At 43.2% G+C, this 16,754-nt stretch overlaps 1 protein-coding gene across 10 annotated transcripts in view; it reads right to left on the bottom strand.

Annotated features, from left to right (window-relative positions):
- Nucleotides 1–404: 404 nt before the first annotated feature.
- PRDM10 (PR/SET domain 10) overlaps nt 405–16,754 on the bottom strand; it is a 47,083-nt gene continuing 30,733 nt past the window's right edge. For all 10 annotated transcript variants that reach the window (XM_040615899.1, XM_040615898.1, XM_040615905.1 and 7 more), the window contains 11 exons: nt 15,005–15,352; nt 13,060–13,215; nt 11,836–12,015; nt 10,911–11,021; nt 9,632–9,832; nt 8,902–9,045; nt 7,615–7,785; nt 6,189–6,329; nt 5,388–5,556; nt 4,662–4,774; nt 405–3,591 (listed from right to left, as the gene is read on the bottom strand). In XM_040615899.1, coding sequence (XP_040471833.1) covers nt 3,355–3,591; nt 4,662–4,774; nt 5,388–5,556; nt 6,189–6,329; nt 7,615–7,785; nt 8,902–9,045; nt 9,632–9,832; nt 10,911–11,021; nt 11,836–12,015; nt 13,060–13,215; nt 15,005–15,352 — 1,971 coding nt within the window. In that variant the 3' untranslated portion in view covers nt 405–3,354. The remainder of the gene's footprint in view (nt 3,592–4,661; nt 4,775–5,387; nt 5,557–6,188; nt 6,330–7,614; nt 7,786–8,901; nt 9,046–9,631; nt 9,833–10,910; nt 11,022–11,835; nt 12,016–13,059; nt 13,216–15,004; nt 15,353–16,754) is intronic.

Below are 16,754 nucleotides of genomic sequence, written 5' to 3'. Positions count from 1 at the left end.
GCGCCGCCCCCCGCCGCCAGCCCTCCGGGTCGCGACACGGCCCGTCGCGACAGCGTTTGTTACCCGAACGGCTCATGACGTATGGGCCGATCACGTATGGGCCACTCACCAACCCCCGTGGCCCCAAGTGAAAAGACGGGTCAGCGTTTGTTTCGTTTTTGTTGGTTTGTTTTTTTTTTTTAAAAAAACGATTTATTAATTTCGGAGTGGTTTGGGGTTTTTTTGTGGCCTTTTTTTTTTTTTTAAACACCTGCCAGGTTGCACAAGACTATGGACACGATAACAGTCACCAAATGTACAATAAACATACACAGTTAAATAAGAGAAGGGGCAGAGCAAAACAGCCCAAGCAGTCAGAGGTGCAAATTCCAAGTGTAGCTGATAGTTGTTTTGTTTTGATTTTCCCCGCCTTTTTTTTGTCTAGGAAAACAGAGAATCTGATCCAAAACACTGCCAAGGAACAGCATTAGGCTGCCAAGGAGCCTGTAGCGGTGCCAGTCTTCCAGCACAATCCAGCCCTTGCAGGTGGCAACTCCAGAGTTAAGCTCCTGTGGGACATCACTCGAGACAGATCTTTGCTTTGCTCCAGTTTAAAAAAAAAAAAAAAAATCCCATACCTTCTGCACTGCAGAAACTGGAAGAAAAATTCATGCAAACTGTTGTCCGTTTTTTTTGTCACCTTGCTAAAACCAGGCCCCTGCCATCCGTGCAATCACCGTCGCTCCTTTGGAAGGAAAAGTCAAGCTACTTCCATTTCCAGGGATGATGCTTTCCCAGCCGTCAAACCCTTAATGCGCGTGCCAGGCCGATGGCCCGAGCATACTGCTGTTGCTGTGGAACAGAGTAGAAACTTTGATAAAGATTTGAGTGCAAAGGGGCTGTTTTAAAATTGTTTTCTGGAACACCTTGTAGTTTTCAGGTTTAAATAACTGGCATGGTTACCCTCATTCTGTGATCCTTTCCAAAGGTGAACGGAGCAAAATTTTTTTTTTAAACCCCACATCTGCAATATTGTTAAGGGGAACAAGTGTTACGTTCATCTGTAAGGATTATAGACCTTTTAAGACTTTAAAATTGCTCCTGCAGGGCAGCATCCACCTGGATTACCTCATTTCCAGGTCTATTTTCCTACTACTACTACCATTTTTGACTCATCAATAAATCATTTAGCAGCCTGAAGCCAGCCAAAACAAAAATCTCCCTTCTCCCACACCAACAAGATTGCGACGTCCAACATTATAATTCAAAACTCCTCAGCAACACTACTTCCAATGGGTGAGTGGGAACTGCAGTCACTCAGCCATGCCGCTGAAGCCAACAGGCTCCCAAATCCACTGAATTTAAAGACACTCATCACTGCACTTGGCTAAATGGGAGTGCTGGTCCTCATTAACTTCACCAACCTCATTAATGCCCCACACACAGTGGTACAGCCAGAGAAGCAAAATCCCAGGAACAAATGAACCCACATTCTGGCAAGTCACTTCAAAGCTACCTCAAAACAGTTCTGAGCTGGCCAGTATTTTCCATCTGATTTATCTCATCATGCACAGGCACTATTTCCACACCGTATTAGCAGATATGTTAATTACCCAAGCAGTACCAGCTACAAGGCTTTGCCTGCAAGGAACCAGACCTCATCTTGTCCCATCTGAGTGTGAAGTTCCCTCATGACTAAGAGGTTTAACTCCGTAAGGCCTGATACCGCAACCTCTAAACACCTGTAGTGCTTACTCACAGGGGTAATCCGCTCCTAAATCTGTGGGAGTACTTATGCCAGAGTCCCGCGTTCACACTCTGTGCGGCACAAGAGAAAAAGAATAAAGAAAACACCCCAAACCTCTCTCTGTCTCAAGGGCCATTAAGAGAAAACATCCTTCTTTGCCTTTGTTTTATAAATAAACATGTTCTGTTATGCACAGACATTCTGGGGTGACTTCTCCGGCAGCGAGTGGGGGTTTAGATGTACACAGGATATACCAGCAGGAGTCAGTAGAGTTGTGGTCATATTCTTGCAAATACCAAAACATGTTAAATAACCAACCAACCAGACCTGTTAAGGAGGATTATTTAAGAAAAGCCCAAATTACACTGCCTTAAAAGATAAAACCACCTCTTTCCCTTTCTCCTGGTCCCTAAACCTAACGTGAATTCTGTACACAGACCAGGTCTACCAAAGCAGGCAACCCTCACAGATGGCTGTGTCCCATGAATAGTGGTCCACTAGCACGTTTCTTGTATGTTTCCTGAGTCCAGGGCTGGTCACTTTATGGAACTGTCCGAGGGAGTTACAATGCATTGTTAACAAGGTTATTTGGAAAAAATCAAAAGTAATCAACTCTCCCATCATCCAGTCTTTGAGGGGAAAAATACATCCACTATGAGGTGGCAATGGAGATAACTACCCTGCCTCTTCAGAGGTGTGCTCCTGTGCCTTCATTTTCTCCCAGCACAACTACCTCTAGGTCACAACAGAATCTGCGATGCAGGCTAAGCCGAGCCTTTTCCATCTACAGGCAAAAAGGCAATTTTCCCTGCAAATACTGGAGGAGAAAAAGAGATAATAGTGGCTCCATACTACCCTTATGTGCTGCTATGATTTCAATCTGTTTGTTCCAAACAACACGTGTTTAAGACTGCACTTTTTCTTTCTGGAATTGCTTGATAAAGTAGGGCAGGGCAGACAGCATGTAAACAGTTCTCGAGGGCTGGAAAAATAATAATTTAATGGACTGCTTCGGCACATCTTCACAGCTTCATCGTTATATCCATCCTCACACATGTACGCAAGGAGCCACCGCTTTGCTGCTGCTGCTCTTGTTCTCCAGGCAGTCTGCTCGCACTGAGCTGGTATATTCCCTTTCACCTTGGCTGCTGAAACAAAGACACAGGAAGCAGTTCGGCCATATTCCGGCAATTTACATTATTTCCTCCTGTTTAACGGCTCCTATTAAAAATATACATACACCATAACCTGCCAGTTAGCCTTCAGTTAGGCAAGCTTTTTCCCATAAAATTGAAATAAGTAGTTGTTTACTGGAGACACTTCCAAAAAGGAAAAATAAGGGTCAGCAGACATGCCAAAAATAAAGTCCAGAGCAAGCAGAGGTTTCACTTCTCCTCTTGTCCTTTTTGTTACAAGCTGCAAAAAATAGCATCCCAGAAGGATTTTGAGGGTACTCCTTCATGGTCGCTGGGGACTTAAACCCTCTTTAAAGCATTAACAAGAGCTCCAAGATTTTAGTTGAAGTTAAGTGAGCGTATACTTCAAAACATATTGAGCCCCAGGACACCCATATATCTGGGCTTTCAGGGGAGGCAACAAGTACAAGCAAGTGACGTCGCAAGGCTTCTTCATTCATGTTCTGCTGAGAAAGTTCTTGGTTTAGTGATGTGCACTTCGCTGCTGCCGTTCCCGTTGGTGGTTGTAGTGATGATGTACTGGGTGGTTTGCTGCTGACCGCTCGTTTGTGGCTCCAGGCTATCCGTGTGGGCCGGTGGCTGGGAAACGCCGACCTGTACCTCACTGGAGAGTGAAGAATTCTGTTTGACATCCAGATCAGGCTGACCTTCAGATATCACATAGTGAGTCTGCGCAGGGAATATAAAAAAAAAGGTAATAATAGTTGCATCTTCTGTAACTTTTCTGCTCTAATAGTCTGTTGCTGTGCTGGAAGACATTCTGGTACGAACAAGGAACTTTGAAATCAAGTTGTATTTCACTTAAATGTATTTGAGAGCAACATGACCCTTGTCCTTTGTTTCCAAGTACGCTGGACTACTTTGCATTTGGTTAATTTATGAATGGTTAAAAATAGTTACATAAGTAAGCCATCACTACAAATTAAAATAGCAATTTTTAATACAACTATTCGCAAAGTTTTTTCTATTTTCCATGTGTTCTAGCAGAAGCTGCGTTTCCAGTGTCCAATACCAACACAGTACAGTGGCCTGCCTTCTTGTGCCAGCTTGCTTACAAAGTCAAATAGCAGTAACTCTTCCTATTTAGTAATCCTACAGATAAAAGCAAGCTATCAAAATGTTTCCAGAAGCTGTTCTGAAATTTGGTGTAATGGACACAGCTTAGTCATAAGTATTTTTGAGACTAATCAGTACCACTACATCATACCTTGTCCTACAAATGTGATTAAGCAAACGCTTTTAAACTTCAAGGATTCATACATACGAGGGCCAGACAGCGTGGGCCTTGTAAATAGCTAGATGCAGAAAACTATTTACTGTCACCACATAACAGAATATCATGCTATTTCAGAAAAAATACTAAACAAAACCATCTTTTCCTTGAAGCTCTAGAGATTATTTCTTGCCTTTTGTAACCTGAAGTTTACAACATGACTAGGTTTGACTAGTACCACTTTTCTCCTTAGCTTATGACACAACACATCATGTAATTTCTTTGCTGTTCTGCCTACAGATTCTGCCCAGCACGGGACTCGCTACCACTGTTATGGAAAGCCAGTGCCCTTTCGGACTATACAGTCTGGAGCTCTTTAAGTACACCGTTATTCTTTAACTCTGTGCCCCAGCCATTATTTTGGCATTCCTTTAACCTCCAAACTGAAAACTTTAAACCCAATACATTATTCTGGATGAAAAAAAAAACCCAAACAAACCCTAAAGGCAATGATTGTTTTCCTTACCTGAGTAACTGCTTTCACTTGTCCTGTGTTGACAGTGGTGACTGGTGTACCTACAGCGGTCTCTGTGATCACGTACTGGCCTTGGGGAATGGTCATCATCTGAATCTCAGATGCTAAAAAAAAATGAAAATTGCATAATCAAGGCCTTCAGTCAATCCCAAAGGCCACCTTGAAAGACAGTCTTCTATCAGTATAATTTCAAGCCTGAAACTGTGGCTGTTGAATAGGAATTCCGGTATTGTAAAGCCTCCTAAAATTCAGGCCTCAACAGAGTTATGCCAGCTAACATCAGATGCATATGTGGCAATTCATGCCTAGACAACATATCCTGTTCTCACCCAAGAAATCACAGAACTATCATCCAGAGCCACACAGACATGAGAAGTCATTTCATGTCACCCTCATCTGTACACTTCTTTCAAGCATCCACCCAAATTTGAACAAGCTGCGTCAAACACATGGATTCTTGCTGAATGCAAGTTCCTTGGAATAAAGGAGCCCAGTCTACCTGCCCAAACCACGTATCAAATCATTATGGCCCTACAACAGAAAACCTAGTGCAACTATTTTCTTTGTCTGAAACTATATTCTTAGATCTCTATGGATGTTAATCACAAAGTTTAATGAGCTCTGACAACACTACCCCATTCGGTAGCTGGAGAAACGGAGCACATACTAGTCCCACACACCAGTCAGACTACTAGTGAGAGCTCCAGTGACACTTACAGTAGCTCCGAAATGAGTTCCATGTGCTGGGAAGATAAGTGTGCTGGACCGAAGATCCTTGCTGCTGCTGGAGGGCTTGGTTTGGTGTCGATGTGGTTGTCTGTATCTGTGACGGGCTGAGTTCCTGCTGAGATTGTTGTGAGGAGGGACTCAAAGGCTGACCCCCAACCTAGGCAAAAAAAAAAAAAAAAAAAAAGAAGAGAGAGGTATAAGCATTCTCAGCGTACTAAGCACGTCTGTACTGCTACAGACATATACTTATTATTGGAAGACACGAGGGTGGGTTCTACAGCATATCTAGCACAAGAACTGCAAAGCTCTCCTCCTTTTTCCCCAATTTGCTTCAGAGCAGAAATCAGGAAACTGAAATAGAGACATTGCTTGCCAAAGGTTACATAGCGAGTCTGTGGCAGAGAGCTGAGATGAGAGGCTAAATGCTCACAACAGCATGAAAAGCTGAACTCAAATATTTAAGGAATGCCAGCTTCCATTTATATCTTTCAACTGGCTAATTTTATTTAAGCTGCAGATTTTTCTGTTCCCAGCCATTCACCTTGTATACGCTGTTAGGAAAAAACAAAACAAAAAACCCACACAAAAAACCCAGACAAAAACACAGCAAAAGACTCCTAAACATCCTAGGAACCTCTAGGACCTACACAATGATCTCAGATATGTTCATGTGAGAGTCATTTCATGTATGGTCCTTTAAATGACATAGACTATTGCACCAGCAAATGTAATAGGCAAGCTGAGCAGCCTGGTAGGGAAAACGTTTCCTGTGAGAGGAGAGTGAAATACCTGCGTTGATGACTGAGCCGCTGGCGATTGCTCTGTGACCTGGATGTGCTGCACCTGGATAGCATGTTGGGTGTATGTCTGGGGGTCATGAAGCTGCCCAACATCCACTGTGGAGTGCTGGGACTGGTGAGGTGAGGTAGCCTGGAAAAGTCAAGAAAAATTAAAATAAATCAAAGCAGAGATTTATACTTCAAATTCTTTGCAGAAGCAGTCACGTAAACCTTTTCTGCAATGCAAGGTCTGGAACAATGAGGTATGAGCCTAAGTGAGACCATGGAACACTCCTGTTCAAGCCTGCATTTAACTTCTTTGCGCTCCTTGGAGACAAAGAAGTACACTTAATAAACGTAATGGCCCCAAGATGGTTACATCTCAGTGATACCAAGTGGAAAGGACTTGCTGAAGGTCATACAAGGTGTCTGTGGCAGCAGCTGGACTCAAATCAAAGGGTCTGAAAACCAGGAGTAGCGTCAGCCACTGGACTATCCTTGTTTGTAAGTATCTTTCTATAAAATGTATAGATACTTGAGATCTGCCTATCCAGTACTGTAGTATGGCATTGCTCAAAAAAGCCTTTAATCTGTAAAACTGAGCACTTGTTCTGACACAGAGCTTTTTGAGCCACCTGCTAATGGTTCCAATTGGAGTAATCTAATTGCAAGTCTCAGATCTTGATAAAATTTGTTTTAGCTGCAGGAACTGGTACTCATGCTCTTGTATCACTAGAACAGCCGCATTCGCTATTAACTGGGGCCGCTGTTCAGCCCTTTATTAGCCACGTTCATAACCTGATTTGTAATGACGGGCCAAAGAGAACACGGAATTTCTGATTCAAATACAGACACATGGTAGTTTCAGTCTCACTCAGTGGATAATAGATTTGAAGGCTATGGCAGTTTCTTACAGCTGCCTGAGTTATTTTCCTCAGCTCAGTTACTCTAGTTACACTCTTTATTTTTAGGAGGCTGTTGAGCATCATAGAGAATGACTATTCTAATAGATGATATGAAAGGAAAAAGCAAGTGTTTACATACTTCCAAATTTTGGCTCTGGCTCACTAAGAACAAGGAAGTACAAATTAGTCTTCCATTGCAAAAGCAGATCACCCACTGACCCACTTTTTCAGTTGCTGGAAAACCTTCCTAGAGCAGACTCAGGCAAGGGTGCCTAGATGGGTAGAACTAAGTTAAGACTGCATCAGTATGTCTCCAGCAAGCTGACCAAGACTGGCAGGACTATTTAGGCCCAGTACACAATGCTTACAATGGTAACCTTTTGCATTATCAATCAGTTTATCTGCAAAAAGTCTGCACCACTTCTTATAACTGCTCCTTAAGAAACTTCCGTGCACTACTGCCCCAGGGAAGCAGAGGCTTGATATGGAGGTGGTCAAAAGCACATCCCATCCCCCCAGCAGGCTACTCACCTGGGCCACTTGAACAACCTGCAGCTGTATGTGCTGAGGCTGCTGCAAGCCTGTGGTGGACTGAGACACAGGGATGTACTGGATTCGCTGGTAGTCCCCCTGGGGAGTTCGATAGTCTGTTGTGAGGGTCTGGGATATCTCTGTCATTGCCTGTGTCAGTAAATCTGTTGTCTGAGCAGGTAGAGAGAGATACAGAACCACCATCACATATTGTCTACTGGATTGAATACTTTTGCAGGGCTGTCGTTCTTTCATCACACTGAATCTACGCTTACACCATTGGGCCTAGTCATTATTTACAAGAGCTTAATGTGTACAGAAAATGGGGACATAAGCAATCACCCAGGATCATCCACTAGAATCGCTCTCTTCGGTCTAAACGCTAATCAGAACCATTAAGGGCTAACTTAACATACCATAATAAAAAAAATTATTTTAGTCTTCTGACCTAACAGTATTCTGTTAGGGAGCAAAGATCCTGCATTTGTAGAGCTGACTTCGTTTCCAAGTCAGCAAGTGCTTCTCTGACGTATTCTGCCTTTCCTCCTCACCTGCCAGGATGATACTTTTTTTGACAACTGTATTTCTAAAGTCTGTGAAGACATTTAGCACCTAACTAATAAGGTTTATGAAGCCAACAGCATCCTGGTTGAACCCGCCCATTTTCGAGCAAAACAGTCTTTTACCCAGTTACAGTCTTGAAATAGGAAGGTTTAAACTGTGGTCAATAGGATTTTTAAAACTGTGCAGCATTCATTCCAGCACTGCTAAAGGACACAAAACTGATTTTCTTGTCTCAGCTTTTGCTTCTGTAGCGGCTGATGTACTAACAGTGGAGAGATCATCCACTGGAGGTTCATATCACTTGCTACTGAACTGTCCGAAGGTTAGTTTGACCCAGTCCCCAGCCACTGTTAAAACATGTCCTTCTTGATCCCAAGAACTGCAAGGCACCTCAGAACACTCCCGAAAATCCAGGAGATGTTTATTCCTGAGATAATTAGGCATTGTGAAAGGCACATGTGGAGTCAGTAGCATACGGGTCTGAATGAAGGGAATGGAGTACAGAAAAAGAGACTTATCCTTAGAGCTCCAGAAATAAATACCTAATTCCTGGCAGAGCAAAACTAATACACAGACTCAATAATGGAAGTGATCTCAAATAATGTTCTAACACACGCTTTAAAACTACATCTGCCAAATAAACACTAAGGCTACTATACCAAAGGGCTTCTGTTTTGTTTGGTTCCCTCCAGTGGCCTGACCTACCGTGTCCCCAGTCCTTACCACAACAGTCTCTCCGGTAGTGCTGTCGGTGGTGAGAACAGCAGGAGTGGAACTGATGACAGCTGTTGCCAGCGGAGCGTGTATTGTGTTAGGGAGCTGAGCAAACTCCGGGTGCTTCTTGCGAATGTGTTGTACCATCTTCGTCTACAGAGAGATGCAGAAAGGCGTTAGATGGTCAGTAACTCCGCTCTGGGCCAACTGAAATCAAACAGCCCTGGGGACTGCAGCTTTTCGGTTTCCCTCAGTAAGGCAGCATTAAGATTCACACTATGGGATGCTCTGTCAACAAGAGGAAAACAAGAATCACGAAGTTGCTGCTGACTAGAGCTCTCCAATACCAAAATGTTGCCCCAAACCGCACAGCCCATAAGCTTTTCTTCCCAGCACAACCAAATATTTTGGGGACCTTTTCCAGAGATCACCTTTTCTGCATTTTGTTTCCCTACTCCTCTCCCTCACAACTGTCAACGAGCAGTTCCCAAGCCTTTCTGTTTGTGACTGCACTCTGATAATGTTTTCATTTCTTCTTTCAAACTCATGCTCTCTATCTGGGGAATCTTTTTGCCATAAAAAAAGCAGGCCGCTCCTCTATTGTCAGCATGCAGCAAGAAACCAGCACTCTGACTCAGAATAAAAGAGCTCTGCTTGCAGACCAACAGATGACAGACCGCAGTGGAAGAGCATCACCAGGGAGAGGCTGCCTTTTGCGGTTATGAAACAAGCCCTATACCTTACTGCTGTACTGCTTGGAACAGTGAGGACAGCAGACCGGAGGGGTGGCTATGGTGCCTGTCAGCTGGGTGTGGGTGCTCAGCATGGGATCCGGCTCTCCCGGGCCTGCAGGGCGCAGTTTCCGGATACTTGGAGGTAGCTCAGCACCAGGATGGTTCTTCAGGATGTGTGCTTTGCGTTTACTGGCACTCTTGTACACCTGCAGGGTAAAGACTTCCAATGAAAACTGTGTAATCCTGATGTCTGCACAGAAAACAGCTACCAGTTATCTTTACCTGGAAGGTCTGCACTTTGCTTTAGACAATACACTTAGTTAAATCCCCACACAATTACAGTGTAACGCATGAATATACATACAGCTTCCAGTGTTTAATCAGCCTGTAAAAGCAACTCCTCGTGTAGCATACAGAAGCCATTTGAGAACATGTTGTATGCCATAACAAAACATCAAAGCAGGATAGGAAGGTAAGAGGAAAAGCCTTTTTGCCTGATACTTGAAGGTCAAATGTCAGAGAAGCCACTGATCATCATGTCATAAGGGTTGATGCCTCCACTCTCACACAAAGCAAACCATTTTAATAGCCTTCAGTGGTCAACATATTTTAAAATTCTTTTTAGGCGCATTAACAAATTAATATTCTGTAACACAAATTAAAACCACCGATTTTTTTTTCCCCTTTAAACAAAAGGAAGGGGGCATCATAGAGGGATGTACTGAGGATAAGGACAGTCAAAATACACTCCCTGGTAAATAAAGGCCCACATGCATAAACAGCAAAGGCCAGGGAATAAGAACAGGAACCCAGAAGCAATGCAGAGGAAGCTTCAGGCTCCACTGAACACTGGGAATTACTGGCATGCGACTAAGTAAGCAGCTTAAAATAAAAGGGGATAGAGACTCTAACTTTTAGACGTGACACAAACCAGAAGAAATTAGTGTTGAGGAATTACAGGCAGCTAGGATACTGAGGCCTAGGTTGCAAAAAGCAATACAGGACTAAGGGTGAGTGACTGCTTGCTGGACCACAGTATTTAAGTTTTCCAACTCCAATGACAGCAGAAAAGGAGAACCGCAGTTTTCAATTAGTGTTCAGCTGCCTTATGTGCATTTCATCTTCGATTTTTTTGGACAGTATTGCAGGAACATTGCTGGCAAGCACCTCAAAAAAAAAAAAAAAAGAGCTACAAACCCTGCCAGATGTTTCTATGCAGAGACAAATTAGCTGCACACAGGTCTAGGACTGAGCTACCCTCCAAGCGGTGACTTTCTTCCATACCTTATCACAGTACTGACAGAAGTAATCTCTGTTGGGTTTGATGATGGGCAATGTGAGCTCTGGCACCTCTTCTATTTTCATGTCTGGATGTCTCTTTGATAAATGATTCACCTTAGGAGAAAAAAAAAAACCACCAAAGAACAAGACAGCATATTATAGCTGGAAGCCAAAGCAATTGCTGCTTCTCCTAGTCATGGATAACAGCCAAACCAAAACTGTAACGATGCTAGCCAGCAGCACCGGAAGCATTTGCTGCTGCAAGGGTTATTGCGCATTCGCAGCCTGCTGCTGAAGGTAAACACGATCTTGTTGTATCTCATTTACAGTTTCTCTAATCCAAACAAGGTGGGAAAGGGTAAAATAGCTTTCCAGAATTCTCTTACAGCTGAGAGCAAGGTAACATAAAGGGCTTCTGCTTGGGGAGGCCTTTGCGAGCTGAGATCACAACCTTCACAAATTATTTGCAAATAAGTTCTCTTGCCGCCCAACATCCTTTTATACAGTAGCACTTACAGGGCATGGCCAGGAGAGGCCCCTCAAGAAGGGGAAGAAACAAATTAGGAAAATCAGGAACACTGAGGCCGTAAGGCTGAACCAGGCAATACATTAATCTCATGTTCTGTTAAACGCATTACACGTCAATCAGCATTACTTAATGTTGAAATATGGTAGGGACAACCAGACATACAGAGGCAATGAAACATGCCAAGGTGCATGTTTGCTGAAGAGGTAAGACACCCAGTTGTTGGTTTTGTTTTTTTTTTTAAAAAAAGAAAAAAAAATGTACCATCTCAACTCAGCTATAAACCCACTCAGTTCCACAGCATCCTTGTGTTCTGACCATTGGAATTCCATCTTCACTCCTTAACTATTTATCAAAATTGAGTACAGAAGTCGTAAGAGAAGCTGGAGCACAGACACTCACCAACATCCCCCTGCGGCGGAAACCCATCATACAGAGTCGGCACTTGAACATGAAGCTTTCATAGTCAGTGGAAGCTATCCGAGGCTTGAACGTTTTTGAGCGGCTGATTCGATCAGCTTTCTTGGCCTCCCTCTCTGGATTGTGCATCCTCTGCATGTGCTCTCGCAGTTTGTCCTTCCTCTAGGGAAGGAGCAATCGGGGAGAAAAACATCAGCACCACTTAACTGCCATACTACCTGTTACAAGGGAGACCCACAGCGCAAGTTGTTCAGATCTCTCAACAGCTTTTCCTCTCCAGTGCTGCCGTGAGATACAGTTGCATGCTCAGGGTTAGATAGTTCAGCAGGAACCCTTCAGGCTTAGGTCTATCCTTCAAACCAAGCTGAGGTTGCTCAGCCACAAAAGCAGGAGCCACACTAATGCTAATTCAGCAGCATCCGTAAGAACAAACCCCTCTGCTCTGGCTTTTCTTTGATTTTATCTAAAATATTAGTGCTCAGCTCTGTACGGCTGGAAACTTGCATCAAATCACACTCTTGACCAAGGACCACTTCATGTCCTACAACAGTACAGAACCTACTGCCCGCATGCAATCCAGCCTCTCTGGACACACGCTGTCTTTGAATGTGCTTCTTCACCCAAAAGTACCCAGTCCCTCAGTATCCGTGACAAGGAGCAGCCTGCCGCCACCATGGTTTACCTGGCTCACAATCTGCTCCATCTGTTCTGGTGGGATCTGGGAAAGGCATCTGGATGTCATGTGCTGACAAGATGGATGCCATGGACACAGTGGCATTAATCAGTATTAATCAGTGGATTAATAATATTCACCCAGGAATATTATTAATCCACTGATACCGACAGGAAGTTTTCTTAACTGATAGAGGCAATGCAACCCAAGCACCTGGCAACTGAGCCATATAACGACCCAGTTCTAATGAGCAGACAGAAACTCTCTTTGCTATTAAATTATCAGAAGTAAGATCTGACAGATGAGACACCCTGTTACAACAGAGCATGCTGGAGTGGATCTCGCCCCTTGCTCACCAGAAATGAATGTTGTTACACACAACAACACAGCACACGTACACATGCTAGACTTGCCTGCAAAGCTGCCCATTAGTTTCTTCCACCTTTGAGAACTTGAGCCTATCTACTTGAAGGAGGGTAAAGAATGGTGTTCTCTACCTGTATCAGGAACAATCTGGCCGAGAGTCTTCTTACCTTGAACTGCTTGCCACACGTGGAGCACAGGAAGTCTTTGCGGTCCGAGTGTCGCAACATATGGAGTCGTAGCTTGTCAGGACGACAGAAAGCCTTGTCACATTCTGTACACTGGTAAATCTTCTCTGAATGGAAACTGCGTACGTGTTTCTTGACCTAGAATTGCAGATCATAGAAAAATGGAATTTATTCAAAAGAGGAGTGTGTGGCAGAACACTCTAGGAAACTCTTAGCAAAAAGGAAAGAGAAAGAATGGAAAAAGGTTCTAGGATTTCTCTAATCTGCTTTGGTTTACAAAGTATTTTACCAGAACAGTTGATATCTTGGCAATAGTTTCTGTACAACTATAACATCTTTATTATGCATCTGGATGGACGATTTCATTTCCTCAGGACTGACTCTTGAAGGCGTCAGCTATTGCACAGTTGGGCACTTAATGGGCAGCAAAAGTCCACGACGTACCAGTTTTACTGAATCATCCTCGAGTTCACACGTTCATCAGAGGTTCATTATCTTTACTTCGTTTGTAAGAAATCTAAAATGCATGGACTAATTCTTTTCAATCAGAAAGAATGAGCTTGCAATTACAATTGGCAGGAAAAAAAAAGTCTTAGACAGAAAAGCATTTGCATGCCATTACTGCATGGCAATTACTTTTGCATACTTTGGGACTATCCTTGACCTCTGCAAACATCTAGTGAGGGTTCCGCTCCCCCCATCCCCCCCACCCCCGCACCAATAAAATAACTAATGAGGTTTGACAGTTGAAATCTAAGCACTACTGAAGAAATGGATCTCTAATTAAATCTTTACCTTTATCTTCTAGTACTGATCAAACACAGAACAACGTGCTACCTTAATCTGTTCCACATAAAAGTATTTAAACAGGCAGCAATCTATGGTGACTAGACTTAATTATTCACATAGCACCAAATGAAAAAAGTCATCTTTGAATTACAAAATAGAGCTGAATAGCTGGAAAAAAGCCATGGGATCATCTTATGACTTTATCAGTTTCACAGGAAATTTCTGAATCCTCAACATTCTTCCTTGTTCAACACTTACAGAAGATAAAGGTTTGTTGCCAGGATTTATATTAGTAAATCACTTTTCCCCATCCTTTCCTCTTTAGCCTATTGGATAGTCTATCAGTTCCTATTACTTGACTTTTCAATTTAGGTCAGGCATCTCAGCAAGATGTATCAACCTCTTTGGCCCTATGAAGGACACAGAATTTCTGCACAGTACGTCTCCGGTTTTTCTTACTGAACATCAAAATACAATGCTTAAGTTCTATTAATCTTCTCCAACGGCTCTGCATGCTGCACAAAGTAGTTACATTACTCTCTACTCTGGTGCAACCTCTCCTTAGCAATGTGCAGGGGAGAAGGAGAATGAAGTACCCAGCTGAAGCCCAGGGGGAAAGTCAAGCAACAGAGTATCCTGATCTGTTCTGGCATTTCTACAAGGTGTTCAAATGAATTATCCTGACAAAAACAGTCAAGGGACTAAAGATGTAAACCCAATTTTTTTTCTTATTCAGAGTTTTAGTGACAAAGGACAAGGTGTATTCAAGTACAAGTTGCACACAGCAAAAGACAATTCCTTTTTGTGCCATGGATCTGTACCAACCCAAAGCAGTTGGAATCTCTGTTTTAGGCATTTTTGGGGGAGTAAGGGACCACCCTCCCACAGTACAGTACTTAAGGCCAGACTGAAGTAACACATCTGATGATTTAAGTGGAAAGAGCACTTCAGTGGCATAAGACAACATCTAGCAGTGCTTGGTCACTCTTCCTTTTTAATTTGACTGACATTGGACCCCTTTATCTTGTGAGAATGAACTGACATGCAGCATTACACAAGGGCAGTACTGAAAAATTTGTAAACAGAGTGCTTGCGAGAGACCCAAAAGGCAGCGCTTCAAATCAGTACAGCATCTCACCTGGATAAAATCTGGAAAGCGTTTTTTGCAGGTAGGGCAGGTGAAATAGCCATCACTGACATGGATGGCCACATGGTCTTTAAGCAGATCCAAGCGGTCAAAAGACTCGGGACAGAAAATGCAGGAGTAAGTTTTCTGGTCCATGTGGAACTTCATGTGGGTCTCAAGGGCGCTGCTGTTGATGAAGCCCTTGTTGCAGATGTCACAAGTCAAAGGGCAGTTCCCTTCCCGTCCATGAAACCGCAAGTGCTGATCCAGTTTGTCCTTTTCACGGAAGGCCTTCCCACACTGGAGGCATTTGAATGGACGAAAGGATTTCCTTATGAACAGGTGCTGCAGAGCTGCATTCTGAAAAAGAATTGAAGAAACCATTAGCTTATATTATTAAGTACAGATTGCACACCCAAATATTTTCAAGATTAAATATACCAGATGATTGGTGAACTTAAACTTCAAAAAATGCTCGTGCATTATAGATGCTGCCTCCATATTACAGAAGGGGAGGCAGAAGTTAAGGGACGTACCTGCAGTTACAGACTGAGTTAGGAGAACGCAGTGGAGGAGTTTCCTCTCCAGTCCCTGCTTTCTGCCAATTTAGCTAACTTTTGTTTTTGGTATGGCATTTTTCTGTAAAATAAAACTAAGTCCTCTCTGAAGTACAGCCCTAGGCCTGAGAAAAGCTGCAATTCCAGCCGATTGTTGGGGATCAGGTCACAAGTTCAGCCACCTTACAAAGGAATGGTGAGCTAGCGCCCTGTCTTTCACTCAGGAGCAGGGCTTTATGAAATTCCACAGCCCTTTACAAAATCAGCCTCTGCACCAAAAATCACCAAGAGATGTGCAGCAGTCGTTTAGCATTGCCTGCAAACTTCTGGTAGAACATACATTCAAGAGATGCTGGCTTAAGCCTTTTCGTCGTTATCAAAAAGAAGAATAGTTTCGAAACATTACAGCAGGGGCAGAATGGCAGGTTTAGAAGCAACAGGTAAGAACTTGTGAGCAATTTGCCTCTCTTTGCCATGTAGCATATATCATGTGCAAGAGCCTGAAAATAAAGGAATAAAGATGACAGACACACACTGGTGCTAAATCAGGAGGAACTCTGATAGGTTCTGTTGTCCACTCAGAGGGCAGTTGATTATACATGGTCAAACTTCCAATTGCTTTTCCTGGTATTGCAAGAAACTTTAAGAATATTGTGAATTGAGCATAACACATGTTGTGCAAATATTAATTTTAAAATTTAACATACTGGGCTGCTCTTCCCTGTTTTCCTTCACTCCTACTGCGCACAATTGTGCTCAGCCCCTAGCTCTTGTTACAGAAAAGGTAGACTGAGGGGAAAGCACACACCAAAACATTTCGCAATTATTGCCTCTTCCCTTTCCCGCCTTCAGATAAATGATGTAGAGCCGTCCGAGTCCCGATACCAGCACTGTCTGCTGGAGGAACAAATGCTGTTGGACACGATGCCTGTAGAAACAGGTAACAAGCCCTGCACCTGCATTTCAATACTGGATGAGAACTTCGATGTAGTATAGCTGCAAAGCTGGAAGACAGTCATGTCCCTGCATGTGTGAACTTCCACCACACACATCACTCATACTGTACTCAAAGTACACTGCAATACTGCTATTTCTCTGCAAGAAGTCTAAGGAGTGTTTACTCTCCTCCAAAATAAGACCTGTACACTGTCATTTATTGTGGTCTTCTCTTTTCAGATGTTACAGACAGGATCTACATCATAGTA

Source organism: Falco naumanni, chromosome 16, assembly GCF_017639655.2.
Source record: "Falco naumanni isolate bFalNau1 chromosome 16, bFalNau1.pat, whole genome shotgun sequence".
Classification (NCBI taxonomy): domain Eukaryota; kingdom Metazoa; phylum Chordata; class Aves; order Falconiformes; family Falconidae; genus Falco; species Falco naumanni.
Note: the sequence above shows the minus strand (reverse complement) of the source record. Positions and strands in the feature narration are given on the sequence as shown.